The 25,985-nt window shown below is 38.7% G+C and overlaps 1 protein-coding gene across 1 annotated transcript in view; it reads left to right on the top strand.

Moving 5' to 3' along the window:
• Positions 1-5,825: 5,825 nt before the first annotated feature.
• The window catches only part of GAK (cyclin G associated kinase), a 69,434-nt gene continuing 49,274 nt past the window's right edge, over positions 5,826-25,985 (top strand). The window contains exons 1-10 of the mRNA XM_031063194.1: positions 5,826-5,898; positions 7,148-7,207; positions 7,943-8,057; positions 8,489-8,631; positions 10,792-10,917; positions 12,007-12,096; positions 17,997-18,132; positions 18,746-18,858; positions 19,398-19,509; positions 22,926-23,049. Of these exons, the coding sequence (XP_030919054.1) occupies positions 7,205-7,207; positions 7,943-8,057; positions 8,489-8,631; positions 10,792-10,917; positions 12,007-12,096; positions 17,997-18,132; positions 18,746-18,858; positions 19,398-19,509; positions 22,926-23,049 (962 nt within the window). The 5' untranslated portion in view covers positions 5,826-5,898; positions 7,148-7,204. The remainder of the gene's footprint in view (positions 5,899-7,147; positions 7,208-7,942; positions 8,058-8,488; positions 8,632-10,791; positions 10,918-12,006; positions 12,097-17,996; positions 18,133-18,745; positions 18,859-19,397; positions 19,510-22,925; positions 23,050-25,985) is intronic.

Raw genomic sequence — 25,985 nt, 5'->3', positions numbered from 1 at the left:
GTCCCCAGGCCTGGGGATCGCAGCAGTGCTTGGTGTTACTCTCAGGAATAGCCACAGAGAGCTGCTGTGCTGTGTGGCTGTTTCTTCGCTTGCTTCGTGGTTTAAAATGCCTTCGCCACATAACAGAACTCGGAGGAGTTTGTAGTCCGTCACGGTCTTTATAACGTACCAAGGACCTCATGAAAATTCTGGTTTGCGTGGGGGTTTTTTGTTTGTTGTTTTTTTGTTTTTTTTTCTTTCTTTAAATGACAGTGTATAATATTATGCTAAACATGCAAGGTTGCCTCTGTTGTTTGGGGTTGATTGGAAGACTATGGAATGCAGGAAATGTATTTGCTTTAAACACGTGTGTCAGGAGGCTGGTCTTGCTGTGCACATAGACTTTGGTAGAGTACAGGGAATTAAATATCTGGGCAGTTTCTAGTTTCAGTGAAGCTTTGGGTAGGTAGCCTCGCACACAGCTTGTTAATCTGTTTTAGAAAATATATGTTTGATAGATGCAAATTACTAAGATAATAGAAGAAATTTGGATTGTCTTAATGCTTGTGATCAGAGAAAATACTTTATTCCTCCAGCAGAAGAACCATTGAAGGCTACTCTCAGAAGACTAAAATGTGGACTTTTCTATATTATTGCAGTTAAATATTCTGTTAACCTTGTAGAGGTGGTTGATGTTATTTATGTTAAATACTTCAAAACTCTATTTAAAGCTCCTTTTGGTTGTTGGAGTTTCTTTCTGTAGTTTCTTCTTGTAAATATCTGATACTAAGTAGTTTTCTGTTGAAATCTTGGTGATCAGCATAGAAGAAAAATTTGGTTAAAATTAGCTACTTCAAAGCACTTGCAATCTACTTATAAAATTTTTGAGCTGTAAAACAACAACAACTAGGTCTTCACTGCTTTATCTTCTTAAGGGTAATAATTTGTCACTTGAAAGCTCAAGCACTTTCAGCGTATGATCTTAGAGAAAACCTGGCAGTTTCTTATGCAGTAAGTTACATTTTAAACGGTACTAGATGTCATGTCCTCCTGTTCTGCCTTCAGCCTTGACTTACAGCTTCTTTATGGTCAGTTATGCTTATGAAATGTAAGCACTGAGTAGGATGTCAATGCTAAAAGAACTGTCTGTGCTGTTGATACTGTAAAATTCTTGCCAGCAGTGACCACAGCAGTTACTGAAGGACAAAGGAAAGTTAGGGCAGGAAGCTGTTTTTGAGGCATATATACTATTTGGTTCTTGGTTCTGGAGCAGGTGTTTTAATACTTTACTTTGACAGCAGCCTGCTGTTTTCCAGAATATGACACAGGCATTGTAAAATGTCAGGGGAAAGATGCCAAGTTAGATGACTTAAAGCAGATGGAGACATGCTTTAATTTCTAGAGTTCTTTACAGTTTCTCTGTAACCAGTGCTTTGTGTTCCATGTTTGTCTCAGTGTTATGGTTTTATTTTATGTTGTTTTCTTTCCTTATTTTGCTAACTGAAGATGGGCTAGCTGCTTGCTTTTTCTGGAAAATATAATTTTCTAGCCAATGTAGCCCATCTAAAAGAGCCATTGCAGTATATTGAGTATAATGGTGAAATAGATGTGAAATATAGCAATCCCAGCCTCTCCTGCGATCTTCAGACTTGAATTTGTCTGTAGTGTATAGTTTATTTTGCTGCTCAAATTGCATTTATCTTTCATCTCTGGATATGTTGTGATACCTTCTGATACATGGATCCACAACTGTGGCTTACATGTATTCCCTTCCATGGTTACAAATATGGGATCTGTTTTTCTTCTAGATCAGTTCTTTCATGCCAGATTCCTTTCTGGAAAGTCAAGTGCTGCTTTCTGAATCTGGATTGCAAATCCATAGTGAGCTGTGTGTCATCGGCCAATGCGGACTTTTCTGTGGGCTCGTGTGCTCAGCTTTGTAGCTGGTGTGAGCAGTGCCTGTGGTTTAACATTGCACGTTATCATCTGGCACCACAGGTTCAGTTGTTCCCTAGCCCATAGCTCCTTCCAGCTCTGTAGTGTGCACCAGTGCTGGTGCAAATCCATGTTCGGCTGTGCTCTAGCCCAAGACTTGTTGCACAGGTTGCTTGGATACATTTTCCTGGTTGTTTAACAGAGGTGTTGTGCTGGGGTAGGACTGGGCTGATTGATAACATAGTGTGCTGCTGCAGGAGACTGACAGCAACCAGCGGGGGATGAGCTGGTGATGATCTCTTTGGCTGATTCTACCTCTAAATGCAAGAACAGACCAAATGTGTCACAGACTGGACTGAGCACTTCTAGAATATGGTATCCTGGTTTTTTTCCTGCTTGGACATTTCAGTAGCTCACTGCAGATAATATTTTAGAGGACTTTGGTGGGGGCCTTTGCATATAATCCCTACTTGCTCTTGTTATGATGGTGGCTTCAGGTGTCCTGGCTCTCTTGGATCCTCCTCTTAAGTGCACAGACCCCCACACAATTTTACTTCAGTAAAATAGTCACAGATTTCCTGCCTAATTAGTAAATACTGTTGCTTCTGAGACTGAACAATTTAGAATAAAGCAGACTGTGTGAAAAAAGGGGAACAAGCAAGTTCTGTAGCACACATTTAACAGCCATTCTTCACATGTACTGAAATCTTAGACTTCCTTAGAGTAACAAAAAAGCACACAAGAAGAGGAACATGATGACAAAAAGAATGCATTATTCAATCTGTTTGATCTAAATCGAAAGCATTTACAATATGAAAAAATAATTCCTTAGTCAGAAAGATAGCAATAGGCTACAGACTCAAATGGGTGCAGACATTAATTTTTTTTTTGAGTTTAGAAATAGATGTCATAACTTGAAGCTGCATAGGTCAGTGACTTATTACAAGCTGTTTTCTGTCAAGGTGAAACTTCTGCAATTAAAGCAACTTTTATTTTCTTTACTTCAGGGCTTCTTCAGTGTTTTGAGGGTGAACAAAGAGTATTACAGTTTGCCAAACTTATAGGAACAATTCTATGGTTTCTGCAGCTACTGAGTTCATAGGATAATGATAACCTAATTATGTCCAGGTTTTTGGGTAGATTTATTTTGTAAACCTCTAGGAGCAGAGGCCTACTGAATTCTTAATGGCAAGTTTCTGCGAACATTGTTAGTTTTATTTGCTGACAGATAGAGGAAAAAAAGATGATTCCTAAAGAACAACGAAACCACCTGACCTAGCAGCTGTCCAGCTTCCATTCTCTTTACTGTAAACATAAACAATGTTTTCAACATGGTGCAGAACAGTTCTATTTTGTAAAGCTGTTGTTTCTTGGCTGTAGCAATTCCTGCTTGCAGGGGAGCTCTCAAAGTTTGGGGATATTCTACCTCTCTGCTTCTCAGGGGTGTGGGAAAAGGTACAGATCTTTAAGTTTGGGCCATCCTTCATTCTTGAGGCAATTGCAGCATATTACTAGGACTTGCAGTGGACAGAAATACATGACTGGACTTCAAAAAAAAACCTTGTGAATCAATGCTTGGCAACAATTACCACAGCATCTTTTCTGTTTTGATACTCTGATAGAAAAGCTTTCTAGTTAAAATGCATTGTAATTTACCTTCCAGGCTAGAATTACACTGTTTCAATTAAGCTGTGGTTGAAACATAAACCACTGAACGTTGATATGGAAACAAATTTGGTCAGTATTTGGGAGGGGAGTAGGCAAGTCATATCGAGTAGTTACAAACAGGAAGCTACTCGCACCCTCACTTTCTCATGACTACTTAACAGTGGGTGAATTACTGTAGCAAGCACTGTTATGATGTGCTTGATGTCCCTATTTTGATGCTTCTCTAGCTGTCATTTTACTGAAGCTGCTTATCTGAAAAAGCAATTTATGAAGATGTGTAAAACAGGGATATGATAAAAAGGAGCAGTTTAAAATCCAATTTGATGTGTAAATACAGTGAAATTATTCAGTATTATGTGATGCCTAGGTTTGACTTGAAGGAGAATCCAAATCTTGGTTGGAAAAGCAAGGGTCTTCAAATCTCTGTAAGAGAGTGATGAAGTACTGACAGGAGCACTGCCCGAGGCCTGTGGTGGTGCAAGGATAAGTTTAGAGTGCTTGCTAGTAAATAAAGCAAATGAGGTAGAGTTAGTTCCTGATTTTCATGAGATAGTGTGGTGCTCTGTAGTGAGCCTTGATGTGCGAGAGCTTGTGTCTACAGAAAAGAAATAAACCCAGTTTTCTTCCGCTGTAATTTCTGAACTTGAAAATATTACCTGAGATGACCTTGGAGGGCTTGGGCTGTCTTCTGAGAATGGGGCTCTGGAATGCCTCAGCAATGCAAAACCTGTCTCACTGGGCAATAGCTGGGATGGGTGTGTACAGTATGGGGGAATACTAAGATGATTTTGCTGATACAGAAATCCTCAGAAAACTGTCTTAAAAACACGTACAAGCATTTACATGAGTTTAAAACATGAGTGAAAACACCCCAATACATTCTTTAGACACCCCTACAAGTTGTTCTTCGCTTCCATTTTACCATTTGCCTCAGTTAAATCTGCTGTATGGGTGTTGAAAGTGCTTTTTAAATTATTTTTTCGGAATGCTTGCAGAATATATTGTTTGGGGGGCTTGGCGTAAACTGTTGTGGCAGAGAAGTTTTGCCAGTAAACTTGTCCCTTCTGAGTGTATATTAAAACTGCTTTAATATTTTTTATTAAAACTTTTCAAGGGAGTCAGCATCAAACTGTAAATGAAACTGCTTTTAAGAATGGCGCAGTAGGACTAGTTTTACATTTTGTTTAAGAATTGTTTTCAATAATAACAGATGGCTTTAAAAAAGTTAGAAGTACCTTTACAACATGCTCTAACTCCTTTGGTATCCCAGAAAATCCATGGAATTAAGCATTGTTTCTGCTATAGTGCTGCAGTAGTAGTAAACCAAACACTACATGTAATGATCTGAGTTGTATGGAGCTGAAATGTGTTCAAGTGAAAGAGTGAAAATGACAGAATGGAAAACTTACTTGAAGCTGATGTTTTGAGAGGGGCTGAGTTGCAAAAGGTGAGCTTGTAGGCCCCAGCAGTTGGATTCTCTATAAGGCAGGTGCAATGAAGTAGGAATTAACCAGGCATGATACCATTGACTTTTCTCTGAAAATCTGGGAATGAACTCCATTCTGTTTAGCATTTCAGTACTTGATAATAAGGTGGAATCACTGAAGTAGAAATGTGTATTTTAAGCTGGTTATTTACTCTCAAACTTCTGCTATCTCAATGAGGTTTGCACAGTGCTCTTGAACAAAGGGAAGTGTTTGAGAAAATAGATAGCTTGACAAAAGGAGTTGGAAGAGAAGTATTTTATGAAATAACACGTTGCAATTTGGTAACAATGTTACCATCATTGTAATGTGTGCTTCAGTGCTTGAAAATGCTTTCTGACGTGACAGTTATCTTAAAAACAGGAGGTGTATGTTTAGCAGTTATCTTCCTTAGTTATTGCTGTTTTTTACGCAAAGTGTTAGCAGTGTAATACCAAAACATTTTATTGAATTTATGAGGTAATATTTGCTGTACTGCATTTTGGTTTTATAAGAACCTTTAAAAATTGCTTAATAAGAAATCTGCATAAGGAGACTTAACAAAATACAGGAAAGTAACAAAGTCAGTGTGCTCTTTGCTTATGTACAAGAAAGGAATAGAATATCTGAACTCTTGCTGAATATCAGCAGTCTTGACCAGATGCTGAAAAATGTGTGCTTGGTATATTTAGAAAGGTATCTAAATTCATGTATAGATTATCTTAGGCTAAAAAGAATGGTCTACCTGAATATTGAAATTAAAACTGACATAATGTGCCTTCTTATTGTAGGGGGTTTTGCTTTTGTCTATGAAGCTCAAGATCTTGGAAGTGGCAAAGATTATGCTTTGAAGGTAATATTAATTTACTTCACTATAGGTTTGTAAGGTCTGTCTTTCAGCTTGATATTTTTTAGCATGACAGTTAGTCCTTGATGTATGCCACTGAGCAAGTAACTTGGAAAAATGCAGTGTATTAGTGGTGTTTGTAGCCCACTATTTAGAATGGTTATTCCAGTTAGAACCCTACACTTCATACTTAGGTGACAAACAGGGGAATTGGTCTTTTAGGTGCTGCTGGTCTTTGTTTTTTTATTTGGTGTAGAAAGTCATGATCCAGTCCAAAATATTTTGATGCATGGCTAGAAAGAATATTTCGTAGTTACCTGAGGTGGAGTACAGTCTTTTTCACTTGTCAGAAGCAGATTTAGCCTACCTTTTTACTTTAAGAGTAAATTTCCTTAGTATTAAAAATGATGCTCCACACTTTGACTCATTGTTTAAACATTTGGCCTGGTACTTCTTAGAGACAAGACACTTCTCTGCATTCTTGGTTTCTAGAGGCTTCTGGTAATCAGCTGTAAGCAGGGTATTTGTATGAGGGGTGGGAGAGGTAAGTTGGCATTATACCACCAGTAATAACTTTGGCTTTTTCCATTTCATTCCACATCCTACAGTAACAAAATATGTGACCAAAGCCATATATTATATGTGTTCAAAAGATCCTCTAGAAGTAGCCCCATTAAAAAATAACAGGTGGAAGATGAACCATTACTATACTTCCTCTGTTCTGTAGAACTGGTACTTTCGTAGAGAAAGCTCAGACTGCTTGTAGTCAAATGTTGGCTGAAAATCCAGGTAATATTAGAAACAGAAATGCTTAATTTTGCTACTGATTATACAAGCACCATTGAAAAAGCCTGGCTACATAATCTGGAGGAGTTAGTCTAGAATGAGTTGAAGGTTGTTGCTGAATATCAGACAGAAGGTGAATCTTTCCTTGTTAGGCCACAATGCTGCAGCCAGGAGACTTTAGTGCTTTATATATCAGAACTATTAGAACAGTTACTTTAAAGAGTGTCAAAAGTTACAGCTGCTCAATTATCACTAAACCTGAATAGTCCAGGTAACTGGAAAACTGGGTATTATTTATGACAGAATGTCAAAACAAACAATAAGCCAGTTTTGTTTACTGCCCCATTACAGTTCCTTAGGTTTTTGACTACAGTTTATCCTTCATATTATGTGAAAAAAAAATCTATGCATTGATATTCTGTAAGTTTCAGTAACTATATCTTCTCAATTATCTTGGTTTTTTTAACAGCGATTGTTGTCTAATGAAGAGGAGAAGAACAAAGCCATCATTCAGGAAGTTTGTTTTATGGTATCCTTTTCTGTAACATATTTAACTGCCTGAGATTTCTGGGTCACAAAAGATTGCTGTACAGATTCTGTTTTTCTTCATACACTGCCTAAGACGACTGACATTCTGCAGGTCTGGGTTCATGGTTTGTCGTGAATCTGGTAACATGAATCAACACGCAGAAAGTTCAGTTCTTCAAAAATTGTAGTAATACAGTGTGTGCAAATAATTTTTGTAGCTAGCGTAAAATTTGCCATGTACTTCTAGCAAGAAGTGAAATTGCTACTTGGGCTTTCTTGCAGTCCTCTGAATGTCATCAAGAGACCTTTTGATTTCGCATGATACTTAGATTTTAAATAGAATTCCCTCACATGGACTGGATTTATTGCTCTTTGCTTTTACTCTCAATGTTTATTGCTTTCTGCTTTGGATACATCTGGCTCTGAGAAGTAGTGTTACTCATGCTAGGCAGTCATTGTCAAAAGACAAAAAGAACTGGCCTTGTTACTGAGTCCAGTTTCTTCTGAGCAATAGTCATCAGAATTTTTTAATTTTTTTTTTAACTTTTTATTACATTACCTTAGATTCTTTTCTCAGATTTCTTACAGCTGAGACATGTATTTCCTTGTTTTGCTTAGGGTATTGATTGCAGCTACTATGCTTTCTGTGGTTTTAATCTAATATTTCATATTAACTACTGGATGCAATAGTATCAATGAACTTGGGAGTCATCTTCCTTGAATGTGTTATCTCCAGAAAAAACTTTCAGGTCATCCCAACATTGTCCAGTTTTGCTCTGCAGCATCTATAGGAAAAGAAGAATCAGACACGGGGCAGGGAGAGTTTCTTCTGCTTACAGAGCTGTGTAAAGGTAAACTTCATTTTTTTTCCCAGTAGTGTGCACTTCTTCTGGCAGCTGTTTCGCGCAGGTTGCTTGTTAACTTAAAACTTGGAATGATTGTAGAAGATAGCACGGTTCAGTGGAACTAGAGTTCAAACTTATCTTTTCTAGGATAAGGATCATGGTTTTTTAGACTACAGATTAACCTTGTCTAAAATATGAGGTAATCATTAAGTTTTTTGTGTTTGAGACTAGTCAGAGAAGGGAAGAGTGTAGGAGTAGTTCTTTAGAGCACTCTTTCTTTTGTTATTGCAGTCAGTGTGGACTTGCCATTTTCAGAAAATCTATTTAATACAACTCTTAGATTGTAAGCCTTTCTTGAGAAGGGTCTATTTGATTCAAGCTTTCAGAATTTGCAGTGTTCTCTATGTGCTTATGTGAATTTCTCTCACTTCCTGCAGGACAGCTGGTGGAATTCTTAAAGAAAGTAGAATCCAAAGGACCTATCTCTTGTGACACAGTTTTGAAGATCTTTTATCAGACCTGCAGAGCCGTGCAGCATATGCATAAGCAGAAGCCTCCTATTATTCATAGAGACTTAAAGGTATGTTACAATATTTAAATAAAGGCTGAACTTCTGAACAGCAGAGAAACCTGTTGGGCTAGATCAGTGTTAAAAATGATTCTTGAGCATAGTGCTTAGATCTACTGCCTTGCCATAACTAGTGAATGAAGGTCATCACTGAAATACTTGCATCTCTTCAAACAACTTCTCCTTGTGCTTGCTGTTTAGAAACTGCTTGTAGTCTATCTGAAACAAGCTGGCAGAAAAGTAGTGTATTATGTTTTGCTGCTTGAATTAGCCTAACTGTTTTGTTTGTGATAAAATATTTAGTTACAACTAGTGAAGTGCAGTTCTGGGTTAAGTAGGTGCCTTAATAGAACAGGTAAAGCTTTGAAGGAGAAGAATGTTGAATTATTTGTGAAGGATTACATTGCCATTGAGAATGTGTAGTAACCTGTTAGTTTTAGAACTGGTAACTTGCATTGTACTTCAGTGCTTGTTTTTAATTTGAATTGTAAAATTTGGTAGGCATAATTCAGGTTAGGTTTTGTTTATTAGGTGGTTTTTTTTTTTAATTAATTAGCCTTTACCTGGAATCTATAGGCTTATGCTGTAGAAAGTGTTCTACCTGTAGGAGCTTTGGAGATTTGAAAGGTTACCTGGGTTTGAATTTTGTATTTTGAAGACAGGGGTTCACCTTTACCTGTCCAGTATGCCTTAGATGAAGAAACCCTCATCATCAGTGAGATTCTACTGAGCTATGAATATATTTGACTTTTCCTTTGCATAAAAAAATACGACAGGGGAGATTGTTATTCTTGGAAGAGTGTCTGAATTTCACCCATGTCTATCCAGCTTCATGTGATTTCATTTAATATAAACATAGGAAAATCTGTTCCTCCTTAAGTAAGCATGTACTCAGTTACTTTGGGGAAAGGAAAATAAGACCACTTCTAGAAGTAAGTGTGTTAATTATTTTCAACACTCTTGATGAAAGCTTTGGTCGTAGCCATTAGTATGGTCCATAAATATAAACCTAGCTTTGGCGACAGAGCACTCCTTTTCTGCTTTTTTTCGCTTGGTACAATTGAACATGCTTTTTGGTTGTGTCAAAGACATGTTAACCATTCGTCACTGAAATTTCTATATGCCAGCCCCTAGCTTTTGTGGAAAAGGTGCGTCTCTCTTCTGAAAAAAAAGTAAAAAAATAAATACACAATTTCTTTCATAGCCAGCTGCATAGACATTGAGCTAATGCTGTAATTCAGAACTGTTTTTTTCTTCTCAAGGGATGTATCTTCCTGACAGAGCTAAAAAAGACAGGAATTTGGGTTTGTGCTGGTCTTATGTTGCAGAGGCTGCAAAACAAGATTAAATGATTGTTGTGCTGCAAGAGGCAGAGGCCTTACTACGGCCAAGAGCCAAATAGGGATCATTTAACTGTGCTACCCTTTTTAGCAGTCTGAGCTAAGGTCAGCAGCATAGAAAACTGTAAGTCAGAGTTTTGAGCCAATTAACAGAGGTACAAATTTTATTTTTCAGTCTTTTTGTGATTATGACTCCAAGTACATCTTCCCAATACTTCTACTCTTTCCTCAAGTTTCTTACACATTTCAATTAACAATACAGGACAGTTGGAATTTATGAAGAAGAAAATGGCAGGAAAAATGGATGATGAACTATCCAGGCAGCACATGTTTCTCAAATAGCTGTTTTTCTGTCTCTGCACAGGGTCACAGCTGTTTCTTTATGGGTGTCTCCTAGCAGCCTGCTTCTCTACTAGTATCTCCTTGTTTTTACCTATAGCAGTCCTAGCCTTCATCCCACTGCAGCTCAGCTAGCAGTGTTTGGTTTTCTGCCTGAAAATATTTGGATTCTAAGACGCTGCTTCTACGAGTTCTCATCTGAAAAACTGGCCTTTTCTTAGGCTCTAATGAAATGACTTGGTTTTTTTTCCCCTGGGGTTTATTTCTTGATCTCTGGAATGTTTCCTGTTCATGGTGTGCTTGGTGCTTCCTTTCAAAACTTGGCTATAAAACGACAGTAATGTCTGAAATCTTTGTTTTCCTGTAAACAATTTTTTTGGCTGAAGTGATTAGTTTTTATGTGTATGCACAAGTAAGATGATCTGTGTAAAAGCATGTGTGTTAGGGCAAAAAAGACATGTATTTTAATCTGTTTCTCTACATCTTTTTGAAGGTGGAAAATTTGCTTATTAGTAATCAGGGGACAATTAAACTTTGTGACTTCGGTAGTGCTACAACTATAGCTTACTATCCTGACTACAACTGGTCTGCACAGAAGAGAGCAGTGGTTGAAGAAGAGGTGAGACTATTTTAATGTGATTTAATTCTAATATCAACAGTGTTTTAATTTAACTGTTACTATTAATCTAGTATTAATTCGTGAGTCATCTAAGACAACTGAAGATTTTTTCAGTTAGAGTGTTATTTATTTTTTGTTTTGCTAGAGTTCAAAAGCTCTCTGCAGTTACAGTCATAGCTTGTGTTCTATAGCTACATGTGGAAATACTTCAGCAGGGTCAGTGTCCATTCTGCAATCTTCTGTGAAAATAAAAATGGTTGCTAAGGCTTCTTCTAATTGCACTGGACAAGAAATTGGTTGTGTCACACTGATGTCCATCTTCTGATCTGTTTTTCCTCAGATGAATAATCTGTAAATGAGAGGCAAGTCTGCTCAGCAGAATAGGAATAGGCAGTATTGCAGTGCCTTGGACTACAGTAACCAAATCTAGCATGCAGTGTGCTTTTGCAAAGTGCACTTGTTCTTAGGTTAGAGTTGAGAGTAATGCTAGCAAATCTGGTGTAGTATGTCAGTGGGAGAAATGCACTTAAGTTCATGTGTACAACTTCTGACATCACAAGCCCCTGTTTTGCAATCTGGTATTCTTGGCAAGCATTGCACTGATGAAATGATGATGTCGTACCACTGTCTTGTATAGTCTGTGCAAAAAGATGGTAGAAAAGGTCTTCCCAGGTATTCTTATGACCAGAGTTTCTCCTTGGATGTGTCTGCACTGTCATTAAATGTGCTGAGAAAGTGAGAAGGATGCACTGGAGTGTGAATTCACTTATTGGCTTATTGTTGATTTTTGGCATTAGTGTTCCTGTCCATTTTTGCCTCATGTAGAACAGTTACTTTATGTGCTTTGCTGTTTGGAAGGACTCTTGATGATCACAATGTTATTTGAGTCTTACTGTCTTCATGTGACCTTATCTCAAAGCTGTTGTGACTATTGTGGGATTCAATTGATGGCTTTTTCCTTGACTAGTGTTTCTGAAATTAATTTAAAAAACAAGTCTATTATCCATTCTACATGGAGAGGTGTTCCTTGGTTTAATGCTGTTAAAGCTCATTGTTCAAGATTGTTTCAATAAATTCTGTCTTCTCCAGATCACAAGGAATACAACACCAATGTACAGGACACCAGAAATGATAGACTTGTATTCAAATTTCCCAATTGGCGAAAAGCAGGACATTTGGGTAAGAAGTCTTTCTTCTTGCTTCATCATAGTTGCTCATGTCATAGTGAAACTGATTTTGCAGGCTTTATGTTAGTTTGTTGATTAACTAAAGCACCAAAATAAATGTGAGATGCTGTCTTAGATCAAAATAAACTTCAGTAGTATGGATTCTGTATCTAAACGTTAAAAGAATGGGATGTACTGTGCAAGGATTTTTCCTGGATGAAACTTGACTTCTATTTGAGAGACAATGCTGAACTCTCTAATATTTGGTAGAACTGTTTCCTAGCTGGAACTTGCCACCATAAATTTGGAATACTTAGAGTCCTTAAATTCAAATTCTTGCCTTTTGTGCCCTTCCATGCATATAATCCTGGGACAGCCTATTGCTGAGTTCAAAATGTTTATGTCCAGCTATGGAATGTAGCTAAGATACTGACAGATATCAAGAATGAGAACAATGCAGAGATCATTCATGCTTTGTGCAGAATGGATGATAAGCTGTTCACATTCACTAAAAATTCTGTTGTGAGAATTAAAGGAAAATATTAAATCCTCAGCTGTACCTTTTCCAGCTGCATAGTGTTGCAGTACTGAGGTACTCCCCAGTAAGTGCAGCGCTTAACAATTTAGTTTATGGGATGTTTTTTACAGAGGCAGGTGTCACGCTGTTCAGTTCTTACCTGTATCAGCAGTGTATCAAAAGACAAATTGAGACAATGTAGTTCTGGTGCTTTAAAAAAAATTTTATGGAGTCTTAGAGCTTCAGTTTATTAAATTGGTTGCAAGATATTGTGGAAACTCTTGTTCAGTTTCTACAGCTGTTGGTGACGTCCTTGTGGCATGAAGAAACACAAATAAAACACATTTTTTCTGACTGTTTGGTCTCTTCATGTGCATTAAATACTGTCAGCCTGAGCCAGGATTACAGAATCACAGAATCACTAGGTTGGAAGAGACCTTCAAGATCATCAAAACTAACCCATGCCCTAACACCTCAACTAAACCATGGCACCGAGTGTCACATCTAGTCTTTTTTTAAACACACGCAAGTATGGTGACTCCACCACCTCCCTGGGCAGACAATTTCAACACTTTGTCATTCTTTCCATAAAAACTTTTTCCCAATATCCAACCTATATTTCCCTTGGCGCAGCTTGAGACTGTGTCCTCTCGTTCTGTCAGTTGCTGCCTGGGGAAAGAGACGAACTCCCACCTGACTACAGGCACCTTTCAGAAAGTTGTAGAGAAGTTGTAAGGTTATCTCTGAGTCTCCTTTTCTCCAGATGAAATAACCCTAGCTCCCTCAGCCATTCCTCACAGGGTTTGTGTTCCAAGCCCCTCACCAGCCTCATTTGACCTCCCTGCTCCTGCTGGCCACACTATTCCTGATCCAGGCCAGGATGCCATTGGCCTTCTTGGCCCCCAGGGCACGCTGCTGGCTCCTGTTCAGCCGGCTGTGGACCAGCGCCCCCAGGTCCCTTTCTGCCTGGGCACTGTCCAGCCACACCGTCCTCAGCCTGTGGTGCTGCAGGGGGTTGTTGTGGCCAAAATGCAGAACTTGGCGCTTGGAATTATTAAACTTCATCCTGTTAGACTCTGCCCATCCATTCAACTGTTCCAGGTCTCTCTGCAGAGCCCTCCTACCTTCCAACAGATCCACACACACTCCCAGCTTAGTGTCATCTGCAGATTTACTAATGAAAGACTCAATACCATCATCCGTGTCATCAGTAAAAATATTGAACAGAACTGGCCCCAGCACAGACCCTGAGGGACACCCCTGGTGAGCAGCCACCAGCTGGATGCAGCACCATTCACCAGCACTCTCTGGGCCCAGCTGTCCAACCATTTCCTAACCCAGCAAGGAGTGCTCCTGTCCGAGCCGTGGGCTGCCAGCTTTCCCAGGAGTGTGCTGTGGGACACAGTGTCAAAGGCCTTGCTGAAGTTCAAATAGACAACATCCACAGCCTTTCCTGCATCCACCTGACAAATCACTGGGTCATAAAAGGAGACCAGATCGGTCAAACATGACCTACCCCCTCCATGTTGGCTGGGTCTGGTACCCTGGCCATCCTGTAGGTGCTGCATGATGACACTCAGTATAAACTGCTCCATTACCTTGCCGGGTGTTGAAGTCAGGCTGACTGGCCTATAATTACCAGGATCCTCCTTCCCACCTTTTTTTGTGATTAGGTGTCACATTGGCCATCTCCCAGTTATCTGGAATGTCCCCAGTGAGCCAGGACTACTGGGAAATGATGGAGAGTGGTTTTGTAAGCTCATCTGCCAGCTCCCTCCTCACCCTAGGATGGCCCATCTGGGCCCGTAGATTTATGAACATCAGTGGCTCAGCAGTTCTCTCATGGTCTCCTGGATAACAGGGGAACCGTTCTGCTCCCTGACACCATCTGCCAACCCAGGAGGACAGTTGTCCTGAGGACAGTTGTCCTGAGGACAAGCCATCTTCCCAGTAAAGACTGAAGCAAAGAGGGTGTTAAGCACTTCCACCTTCTCCTCATCTGCAGTTACTGAGTTTCCTCCCACATCCAATAGAGAACAAAGGTTGGTCTTACCCTTCCTATTGCCATTAATATATTTATAAAAACATTTTTATTGTCCTTTGTAAAAGTTGCCAAATTAATTTCAAACTGAACTTTAGCCTCCCTAACTATTTTTCTACATGCTCTAGCTACCCCCTTAAATACTTGCTGAGACACCTGAACCTCCTACCAAAGATGATGCATCCTCTTTTTATTCCTAAGTTCCTTCAAAATCTGGTGGCCCATCCAGGTTTGTCTTATTATTGTCAAAGCAAAACTAGAAATGTGTTTAATAAAAGCCTCACTCAAAAGGGTAATTGCAGTTTATTTTTTGTTTAAAGTAACTCTGTATATGTTAGTGTTAACATGGTGGTCTCCTATTTTGGGAAAGTCTGTTTCATTTACCATACCTGAGTTGGAACATACTGTTCTGTATTTTTTCCTTTATGCTTTGAGTTCAATAAGAACATATAAGTATTTGACAGCAGAATATGGCCCTGTCTCTGGAAGCATAAATGATTTGTAGTTTGTGCTTAGGATAAAAAACCCAATTTTTCAAAGAAAGCAGGTAGAGTGATTAATACTCTGGAGTCTGTGTGTTTGTCACTGTGTGAACTTAAAAACAAAGGAAGTAATGTCTGTCTTAGAACAGCAGCACAGATGAAAGGTTATTGTAAACCACATTCACTCCACAATGGCAATGTGATTAGGTGTCATTTTAAGTCCAGAGTTTCTTAGACTTGGCTGACTGCTTTCTGTACATTTCCCACCTAAGTCTAAAGATCAGAAAATAAACACTAAATCCAAATGTTTTAGTTACTTGTTTTGAAAATTAATGTGAATTTCTGAACTCAAATTCAACTAAGTGACAGGCTGTTCTTGTCAAGTGATTATTCTCCATGCTTGAAAGGCTCTTCATACCCTCTCACTCTCAAAGATTTCTGTAAAAGCAAAGGAGTTGACTTTGGAAAAGTTTGTTAAGGAGCAAAATTTCAAAGCTGGGTTCCCCTAACCAATATCTAATTAAAAAAATTTAATCGTCCGTGCAAGACATCCTGCAGCTTTTAATTCAATGTGAGCAGAACAATCTCTTCAGGTTTCATTTAGTTTAATTTGACTTAATTTTACACTGGTCTAATATCTGTGTCATCCTGCAGCTGTACTGTAGAACTTTAATGTGCTGCTTGTTGTCTGAAGCTAGTCAGGGGAAAAATAACAATATTTTCACTTGTTCCAAACAATCCCACCCCTTCATTGTCCCTTCAATCCCCAAACACTATCTGAAACTTTTAAAAACCCCACTGTCTCCCTAAGGAAGATTTAAATTAGTTGCTGGTAAAGGCCCAGTAGCAGGTCAAAAAATTACTCCTAGCTATTTTTGATTGCTTTATGGTTCCGCTTTTTTACCTTCTGGCATGTGAGTGCTCGGATGGATCTGGGTAACTTCTGTAGAAGGACTGTGCAGCTTTGGGACAACATCTTGGGAATGGACTCTTATGTCAAGTGTAGCAGTGCTGAGGCTGTGTGGATGATGTTTGGTTTGAGGACTTGCCTTGCTGTAACTGAAATTACCTTCTATCCAAATTGAATAATGGTGCTTAAAACAGCCAAAATTTATCACAGTTACAATCCTAAGTTGCAGGTAGAACAGAGGAAATTAAAAACATTCTCCAGCAACTGAAGCAAAAATCAAATCTGAGTGGCCTCTCTGTTTCCTGTGTGTTCAGCTGGTTGCCTTGGAGCTTTTCTCTCCTGAGTGGCTGTGGGTGCTCTCTCCTGATATACAGAGTGTCTTGGACTGTACAGGGAGTAGTTTCATTCCTCTAACTGAATGATGATCTACTTTGTGAGCAAGTGTTTTGTAGAAGAGTAGATGGTATTTTCTGTACTGCCCTGCTGGATTAGTTATTGTGGACTGTATGATGCTACACATTACAGAGTCTTTTTCCACAGCCTGACAAAAATGTGCAAGAATATGCAGAATTAACATATGTACTTCATTTCCGGTCCTGGTGCTCAAAGTATTTTGGATTAACTAAATCCCTACACCCCAGAGACTTCAATAACTTTCAGACCTTAGAAGCTGTTGGGATAAATTGACAACCAAGGACAGTTGGAGATGGTGCACACAGAGGGCTAGAGGCAGTGGGCAGTTTTCTTAGGGAACATCTTCAATGGATTGCTTCATTTGTGAGGGCTATAAAAGCTCAAATGCTTAAGTAACTGTACATACTGGGGTTCAGAAGAAACTTGGAGGAGGAATTTTCCAACTCATTGTGCCAACAGTTACGTGGAGGCATTGGGTGCTTTATAATCAAACTTTTATAGGTGAAATGGAACATGTTTCTGTTATGATATCATAATTCTGCCAGCATATTTAATATCTTAATTGATTTGAAAACACATGTATCAATTTACATTTACTTCAGTAACAGATTCAGTTATGCTAGCTAATTCTTAACACCTGGATTTTTCAGAGATTAGAATTCAGAACTGACTTCTGTCTTTGTTAGTTGTTGTCTTCTCAGGTTACAAAAAATCTCAAGTTGGACACAGGAGGGAACTTGGAAGTCTCCAGGATGTAGTAGTCCAGGTTTTGTGATTTTTGAGGCTTGAATAAATTTGTCATAGAATGATCTTAAATTTTATTTGTTCTAAGAGTTGAATAGCCGTCTGACTGTAGGGAATAAAGGGACTGTCTTTTTGGCTTATTTTCCTCAAACCTTTATCAGAAGATGCGTTTTAGAGAGAGTGTTGTGTGTCTCCCTAGAGTTATTTAAGCAATTTGCTTAACACTTACATATCATCTAGCTTTTTTACATCTGGCTGTATTGCATAACAACATATCTAAGTTAGACTAAATTCTGTCTTCAGAAATAAAATGTGTCTCCTTGCAGCACAGGAAGGAGATATGAAATAAAACTTGTGAAACTTTTTTTGAAAGAATAATCCTGCTCTTGAACATGTTCAGTATGGCAAGACTACTCATTTTTGTATGCTTTGAAATTCATAAAATGAATTTCTTGCAATGACTTCTAAATGATTTTTTAAAAATTGACAGGAATAGTTTTCCCAAATGGCAAGTGATAGGACAAGAGGAAATGGCCTCAGGTTGCAAAGGGGATGTTTAGGTCAGATGTTAGAAAAGATTTCTTGATTGTAAGGGTTATTGGGCACTGAAAGAGGCTGTCCAGGGCAGTGGTTGTGTTACCATCCATGGAGGCATTTAAAAGATGTGTAGATATGGTACTGAGGGACATGGTTCAGTGGTGGATTTGGCAGTGCTGAGTTAACATTTGAACTTGAGGATCAGAAAAGTCATCTCCAGCCTAAAGGTCCCCATGATCCTATGCAGTATTTCTGTTTACCTCTGTAGGCTCTGGGCTGTATCCTGTACTTGCTGTGCTTTAGGCAACACCCATTTGAAGATGGAGCTAAACTTCGCATAGTCAATGGGAAATATGTCATCCCACAAAATGACACCCGCTACTCTGTGTTTCATGATCTCATTCGTAAGTTTACAGTGTTATTTTATTCGGTGTCTTTGTGGATATGTGTTGTTATTAAAACAGTTGTTTTACTGATAGTTAAATGTTATTGATATGTGAAGATGAAAAAGGTAAACTGCAGCAACTTCTTATTTTATTAATAATCCTAATCCATTATAGAAAAATTATGAAATTTTATGTGAAAATTGCTTTTTTAGTTTCTTTCAAGTGTCTTCCCTGATATCTGAATTAGTCCATTGAAACAACTGGTGTTTTGATTTGGTTTCTTTGAACTTGCTTAAAAAATTGTTTGCTTTAGGTTTCAGATAGGTTGCTGGAAATGTTAATTATTGTTCCAGAAATGTATCTGACTGCAATAGTATTAGACACAAAATTACCTCTGATGTTCTTTATTAACTGATCCCAAGGTGTATTCTTTGAAATATTATGGATTCTATGTAGTGTTGTTTTTTTCTCATTAATACTATTATGAGAATTATATTTGGATATTGATTTGGTAGCTTCTCCACTCTGTTCAGGTGTTTGCTTATTGCACTGGAATGTATTGAAAATCATTATCAACTGGGAGAAAAGCTTTGAAGGGTTTGTTACATTGTCTGGGTGTCCTTTTTTTTAGGCTCTACTTTGAAAGTGAACCCAGAGGAGAGATTGTCAATCACTGAACTTGTGAACCAACTGCAGGAGATTGCAGCAGCTAGGAATGTCAATCCTAAATCCCCCATCACAGAGGTAAAATGTCTAAGGAGTATAATTGATTAGGCCTCCTTTCTGTCCTCTGCAGTGTATGTGCATTTAGTAAAAGATTTGAGAGCAGGTCCCCTGTGGGTTCATGTTTTGAAAATTTTGCACTTATTTATTTTGAAGTTCAATTGAATTGATCAGTATCACTTGTAGGATGTTTGAAAATATGCCCTTTAAAGCACAGAGACCTTAAAAGAAATTTAGTATTTCACACTGCTTTTTGAAAATCTTTTCATCTTCTTGGTCTAATCTTTAGTACGCTAGCACTCTGTTTGACGTGCTGTGTTCTATCATAATTAACTTGCACAGAAAATTTTGTATGTGAAGGCTCTTCTTACACTAGCGTGAAACCACTTAGGCCTCTCCTGTTTAATGCTTAATTTGCATTAATTAGTGTATCTTAACTTTCTTTGGCTCTGTCCTGAGGTTTAGTTTGCTTGTTCTCACCAAGGAGCAGTAATTTGCCAAGCATAGCAAGATGGCTAAATTAGCAAGAAAATTCTCATCTGCAGTGTTATTCTCCTCAGCTCCTGGAGCAGAATGGAGGCTATGGAAACAATGCTCAGCCTCGGACATCTGTGATGTCTGTTTCACAGAGCTCCAAGCCTGCAGGGCAACTCAACAATATGTACAATGCAGGTATGTTCAAAAAGAGATGTCATTTTAGTATAAAGACAGTTGCATACCTTCCATGGGGGAAAAAAAGTAATTTGGGGATTTTAGATATTTTCCTCTAGTTCTAGCTATTTGGTATTTATATCATTGCTTCTAGCCTTGTATTTTTTTTTCAAGGTTTGATTTTATGTTGATATGCAAGTATGAATTTCTCAAGTTCATTGCTGTGCAAGATAAAAATTGTGTTTCCTGTGGAAAATAATTTAAAGTGCACTATTGACCAGTAGAGGCAGGAGTGTTGACATAAGTGAACTAAAACTTGATGAAAGGGTGGTTATGAGAAGCAATAATGATCTAATGAATAAGAGCTGTAGAGGAAGAGTCTTCAGGTTATGACAAACAGGTGAAAATAGCTTATTTTAAACCCTGAAATTTTGTGATTCAATGACGTAAAGATATTTGAAAGTGCATTGTCTAAAGAGTCACATTTAATAGGAGTTTGAATTTAAATTATTAAAAATCCTTGGGTTCTGTATTTTAATTGAAATGTTGTTACCTTGTGGCAGAAGGTATAAACTCAGGACATAGCCTGAGTTTGTGTTCGACGCTGAATTTCTGAGGTAAAAAAAGTGACAGTTGCCTCTGCTTTTCAAGAGGAACTATTTAGCATCAGATGTGTTACAACATGAAAAAATAGCAGCTATTTGTGGTGTGTTCTTATCACTTTAGGTTAAAACGGGCTTAATGTCTGGCTAAATACAGAGACCTTAATAAAGAAATGCAGAAGAAATTGTAGGGATATTCTGGCTATGGACCATAGTAGTTCAGTAATGCTTGGAACTTGCTGACCTCATATGTGTTTATTTTAGACTGCAAAAAGCCTGTATGAGGAAGAAATACTTCCGTAAGCACCTGAGTCCACCTCTCTTGTTTTATCTCCTGCCCAAAAAGACGTTGGACCCCCCATGATATTTTGAAGTGCGTCTGACAGTGACAGTAGTAGAAAGACTTTTCCTGAAAGTGAAAAACTAAAGCTATTTAGTTTTTCACTTTCAGGAGATACATGTATGACAGCCTCAAAATAAAAGGCAGCATTTGGTCTAGTGGCTACTGTCATGGTTTGACACTGGCACAATGCCAGTGCCCCATGAAAATACACCTTGCCTGGTGTCTGCTGTGAGATGTGACCAGGAAATAAGCAAAGCAGCCTACTTAGGAATAGAGGGAAAAAAAGTTTATTAACTAAACTACAAAAAAAGGACACACACACATGTACACACATGGAAAATGAAAACTTCACAGAAGCATTTCCTCCTCCCCCCACCACATTTCCAATACATCTTTCTCTCAAATTCCAACTCTCAGTCCATCATCACTCTGTAAATACTCAATTCTCAGTCTGTCAAGAGGAAGAGTCCTTCTTGGGCCATGGTGACCTCTTCCTTTTCATGTCCAGTCCTCTCACTACTGACCACGGACCAGGGCTGCTTCTAGAGTTGTCCTTTTTAAGGGTGCTTTGTCTCCTTCCAAAAAGGGCACACTTTCGGGACATCCTGTCCCCCCCCATATTTCTCTACCCCCTGGGGCTGGGGGGTCTCCAACACTGAACCCTCTCAGTTCCAAGGCATCGTCTCTCCCCTGGATGCAGCCTCTGTGTCACAAGGAAGCATGGTTCTGTCCATAGCTATACAAGAAAAAGTCCAGCCAAACGCCACTCCATCATCTCCTGCCATCTAGGGTTCTTCCCTGCTCTTCCAACATCTCTCACTGCTCAAACTCTCATCACATGCCCATTTTCCTCTTTATCTCCCACTCCAGGAAAGGTCAACGCTCTGTAAGGTCTTCATCGTCCAACAAGGGATTAAAAGCTCCTACCAGCGAGCGCCAGCGCCGGCTTTCTCTCTCTCCCATCTCCCGAGGTGGGGGGCGGGGGGTTGCCCAATACCTCTCGGCGCTCCTCTCTCATCTCTCTGTCTCTCTCTCTCTCGGTGGGGCTGCCCAATGCCTCTCAGTAAGATTCTTCTCCATCCTTCCACCCTTAGGCCAGGCCTACCTCTTATCTCTGTCCGAAGGCCCGGCCCAGCTTCTCCTCCCCCCGCCCAGCTGGCAGCAGCTGGGACAGGGGAGACATCCAAAACTCTTCCCTGCTGGAAATCAAAGAGTGCGCTCCCAGGGGAAAACTCTGCTTTAACCCCTGTGTTCTCAGAGGCGAATCCAATACCTCAGTGACCAGACCAGCTGCCAGTATTCACATCTAAACACTTACTGGTCTGACCACAGCATTCCCAGAAAACCCACTTCCCCAAACCACGACACTATCCAGTCAGCACTTTCAGGAACAGCTGTAGCTGGTACTGCCTTGAATCTAGCTAATTATGGGAACATTGTCCAGGCCTGACTTCAGGAAAGGGTTGCACTGTAGGATGTCAGTGTGAGGAGGAGGAGTTGGGGTTCCATCTGAGAAAAACAGTTGTTGGATTAGCAGAATTAAATGGAATCAAAAAAAGGTCTCCAAAATGACACAATTCAAAGCTGACATACTTAGTCTGTAGAAATAGATAATCCAGAGTATGTTCAGATGAAAATACTTAATATAGTAAAGAAAATAAGCTTGATAGACCTATTTAGATCTAGCTTTTTACTATTCTTTCTGCACCCGTATTAACTATTATATCTGAATATGGAGCACTTCAATTAGTGTAGAAGATATCAAGGGACTATATTGTATTCAGTTTTTCTTCTAGCTTGATATTTCTTGCTTGATATTAATTATGATGAACTTTCAGTGAGACAAGGGATATTAATTTTCCAGGGGAAATGTTAAAATTGTGTAACATTTATTGCACTAATAACATGTGTATATCAATTTCTGGGGAAGAATCCAGCATCCTAATGCAATTATAATCAAAAGTCTGTCTGGTTATCTGTTTTGTGGAAGAATGCCTACTGTTTGTTGTATACAATCATATTAATAGGTATTTTGTGCTGTGATGTTCTGCTATCAGGGATGTTGTGCTTAAAACTTAAGCTTAACTATGCCAGATGCTTCTGAAGTCCTGCATTAAAATGTGTCTACTGGAGATGATTAAGTAGTTCTGCTTATGATAAGCTGCACTTTGGAAACTGGTACTAAAGAAAGACAATGTTTGCATTGACATTATGAAACATATGCCTTACTTCCAGAATTTTCTACCTTGTTTTCTCATAACTACAGACAGCAAATTAAACAATGTGTTAGGTATATCACTGGTACTTCCTGACTGCCAGAAGTAGTATTTTTTTGCACGGGTTAAGGAGAACTTTAGAACTGTGAGCCTTACAGCAAGGTGTAGTCTGTATGCGCATTTGCTTCCTTCCACCTTTATAGGCAACATACTTTAAGTCATATCCTGGAATGGGCTCCATAATAAAGTACAATTATTTTTGTTCAACTACTCTAGGCCTGACCGTTGCGGAATGTGACCAGACTTATGGAGGGTTCTTTGATATTCTGAGGGGTGGAACAGAGCGATTTTTCACTAATATTAAGGATACATCTTCTAAAGTTATCCAGTCTGTGGCCAAGTGAGTAAAATAAATACAAAAAATAAAAAATTGTGCTGATAAGAGTTCTAAATGAAGGCACAGGAGTTTACTCCAGAAATAGTATATTCAGCATATTTGTCCAAGTTTGAGCTGTAATAACTGATAGCTACCCCCTGAGATTTTATGTGTGATACTTATACAAAAGTTACTTCAACAGTCATATACTAGAATTGAGAATGTTGCAGTAAAGAGTCTGTCTGTAAGTACTACTTGCCCTACTGTAAATACTGAAAACTTTTGAGACATGAGCAGGTGGAGGCTGAAGCAGCATGGAGAATTGAATTATTAGATAGGGCCTTCATGAATAAAAGAGGAATTAAAAAGATGGAGTGGTGAAATGTACAAATCAAGGGAATAGGTGTGAAGAGGGGAAAATACCTGCGGGGAAATAAGCTCTTCAGTTTAGTTTCCAGGTGGAATCCTATGCCTTCAAGACAGTGTGAGAGGCACTCTTTGTCTCCTGTGCCCTGTATTGCATGTATGAATATTCTCATGTTTAGAGGTATATGTTTTCAGATTCGTATTGTGTGATTTTTTTTCCTGATCAGATTATCAGTCCCATTTCAAATAATTCTATTACTTCCTTATGACCAATATTAATCAGTCTGTACAACTTATACATTTTTAGCTCATAATAAAATTCTATGCAGTGTTAAAGAGTTTTCTTAGTTCTAATAAGAGCAGGTAAGTCACTACTGAATACTTTGGATTAGAGCCTCCAAAAGAATACTGAACTCTTAAGTCTCACTGTAGGCTTTGTATTCCTTTCGATATTGTGTTACAACTTGTGAAATATGTTTCTTCATATGTAGGTTTTTTTCAGAATTCAGGTGTTACTTGTGCATAGTACTGCTCTAAAGTATTTATAATGATCAGGTAAGTTATATTTGTAGATACTGCACCTCTGTATCCACTTCAAGTGTGTTTTTGGCTGTTGTCTCTTACGCTTAGTCTGTTAAAACTTCTAAATATGGCTTAGAAAGGCCAGGTCCTCTATTTTTTAAAAGTTGCAAAAGCTGCACTGCTTTGGTTTGTCCTTCAGCATTCTATAGAAGTAACTGGGACAGTGGCGTTAAACTTTTCTCCCTGGGAAAACCACATGGACACAGGGCAGGGAGGTGTACAAGGAGAACAAACTGTTGCAAGATGAAAAGCAGTTTTGACAAAGTTATAAGCCCTACTTTCCCATGGCTGTCTGTTAGATCTTACTATGTTTTTATTGTACACTACATCCATCTGAAGTACTCCCACACTTCACTTTCTTATTCTCTTGACTCCACATGACTTTCTGGGTGCACCTTCATCACTTAGTTATGTTTGAAGCAGTTTTCTCTTCCTGTTCTTGCAAGTGGTTTCTTCCTTAAAGGCTTTAAGTTTAATCAGTTTTTTGAATTTAATCTTGTGCAGTTTTTCCCTTTTCTAGCAATAGGTTAGGACTGTCTAAAATTGTCTTTTTAATATGGAATGGCTTATGCTGTGCCTACACCTTATTTTTATTTCTCTTACCTTACAGATATGTGTAGCTTTTTGCTTTGTGTGATTTCCTTTGCTTCCATAGTAAGTGTAGTGGGCAAGGAATAAAACAGTAACTGTACATCCAACCACATCTGCAGAGCTCATCTAGCAACTTCTGAAGTACTGGACAGTGAGTACTTGCTGTCTGAAAAGATTCTGTTCAGTTCTTATGCTCTTCTCTACAACTGTTTAGATTATGGTGACTGCCCAAAATAAGTCATGCATCTGTCCTATTGTTGAGACTTAGTATGCCTCTTCTCAGTTGCTAGTTAGTGTTCTGTGGCTGAACACAACAGCTTACTGCATGGCTTGTGGAGCTTACTAAGTATTAGTCAAAGGAAAACTCACTACCTTTACCTCATTTGTTTGAATTACATTAATTCACATATGGACTTTACTAGAACTGAGTATCTTGAAAATGTAATTGTTTGACCTCATACTAGTTTGTAGCTTTTAATGGGAGGGTACATACCCTTTTGTCATATTCAAATAAGATCAACTAGCCAGAGACCTTTTCAAGCTACTGAGGAATACACATTTGCATGGACTATGGTGGATTGACAGAGGGCTGTCAGGTAGTCTATGCTATGTCCCAAGATTGATCATGAGGGGGTCAGTCCCTTTCAGATGTTTTGGACTCAGTTGGTTGAATGAGGGTTTTGTTTAGGTCACTCTTGGCCATCACCTTTGGCACAATATGTGAAACTGTCAAATTTTTGTTTAAGTTCTGCGCTATCATAAGCAAATCTTGGTTTTGTGGAGCACCCTCTGTTGCCATACAACTCGGTTCTTTTCCTGTGTTATCTGAGTATATTTAGTCATTGGGCAGGGGAGTGGGAAGAAAAGAGGAAATACTCCAAGCATGTAGTTCTGCTAGTGAGAATCAGTTACTTTAATACTTATTTTTCCAGTGACTGAAAGACAAACTCTCTTCACTTGTAATTTACCAATATTATTTAACAGCCCTGAGTTGTGTAGTTTTCCTTCATTGTATTGCCTTTATTTTGAATCCTTGCTGTATTTAACAGTGAAATGGCAAAACATGAATTAACATGACCAATACTTACTGTTCTGTAGAGCCTAAGGTAGACTTAAGTCCTTTAGTATTTTAACATTACTAGCATTTAACATTTACTGTTCTGCTGAGAGTTCCACCACTGTGCTTGTGTATTTTTAAACTGTGTTTTATTCAAGCTGAATTGTTAATTCTTTGTTTGCATCTGCTATAGGTGTCCTGGTTCAGGACAAAATTGGGGGAAATCTCCAAAAGGGAGTTCCCCCCCCCTCCCCAAACACCGGGTTCGGGAAGGAATTCCTCGGAGGAGCAAAGTGGAAAACAAAACCTATTTATTGACAAATAACAAAAGAACACTCCCCAACACAAGAAAAGAAAAGAAAAA

Source organism: Geospiza fortis, unplaced genomic scaffold (genome assembly GCF_000277835.1).
Source record: "Geospiza fortis unplaced genomic scaffold, GeoFor_1.0 scaffold274, whole genome shotgun sequence".
Classification (NCBI taxonomy): Eukaryota; Metazoa; Chordata; class Aves; order Passeriformes; family Thraupidae; genus Geospiza; species Geospiza fortis.
This window is presented reverse-complemented; position numbering and strand designations above follow the sequence as displayed.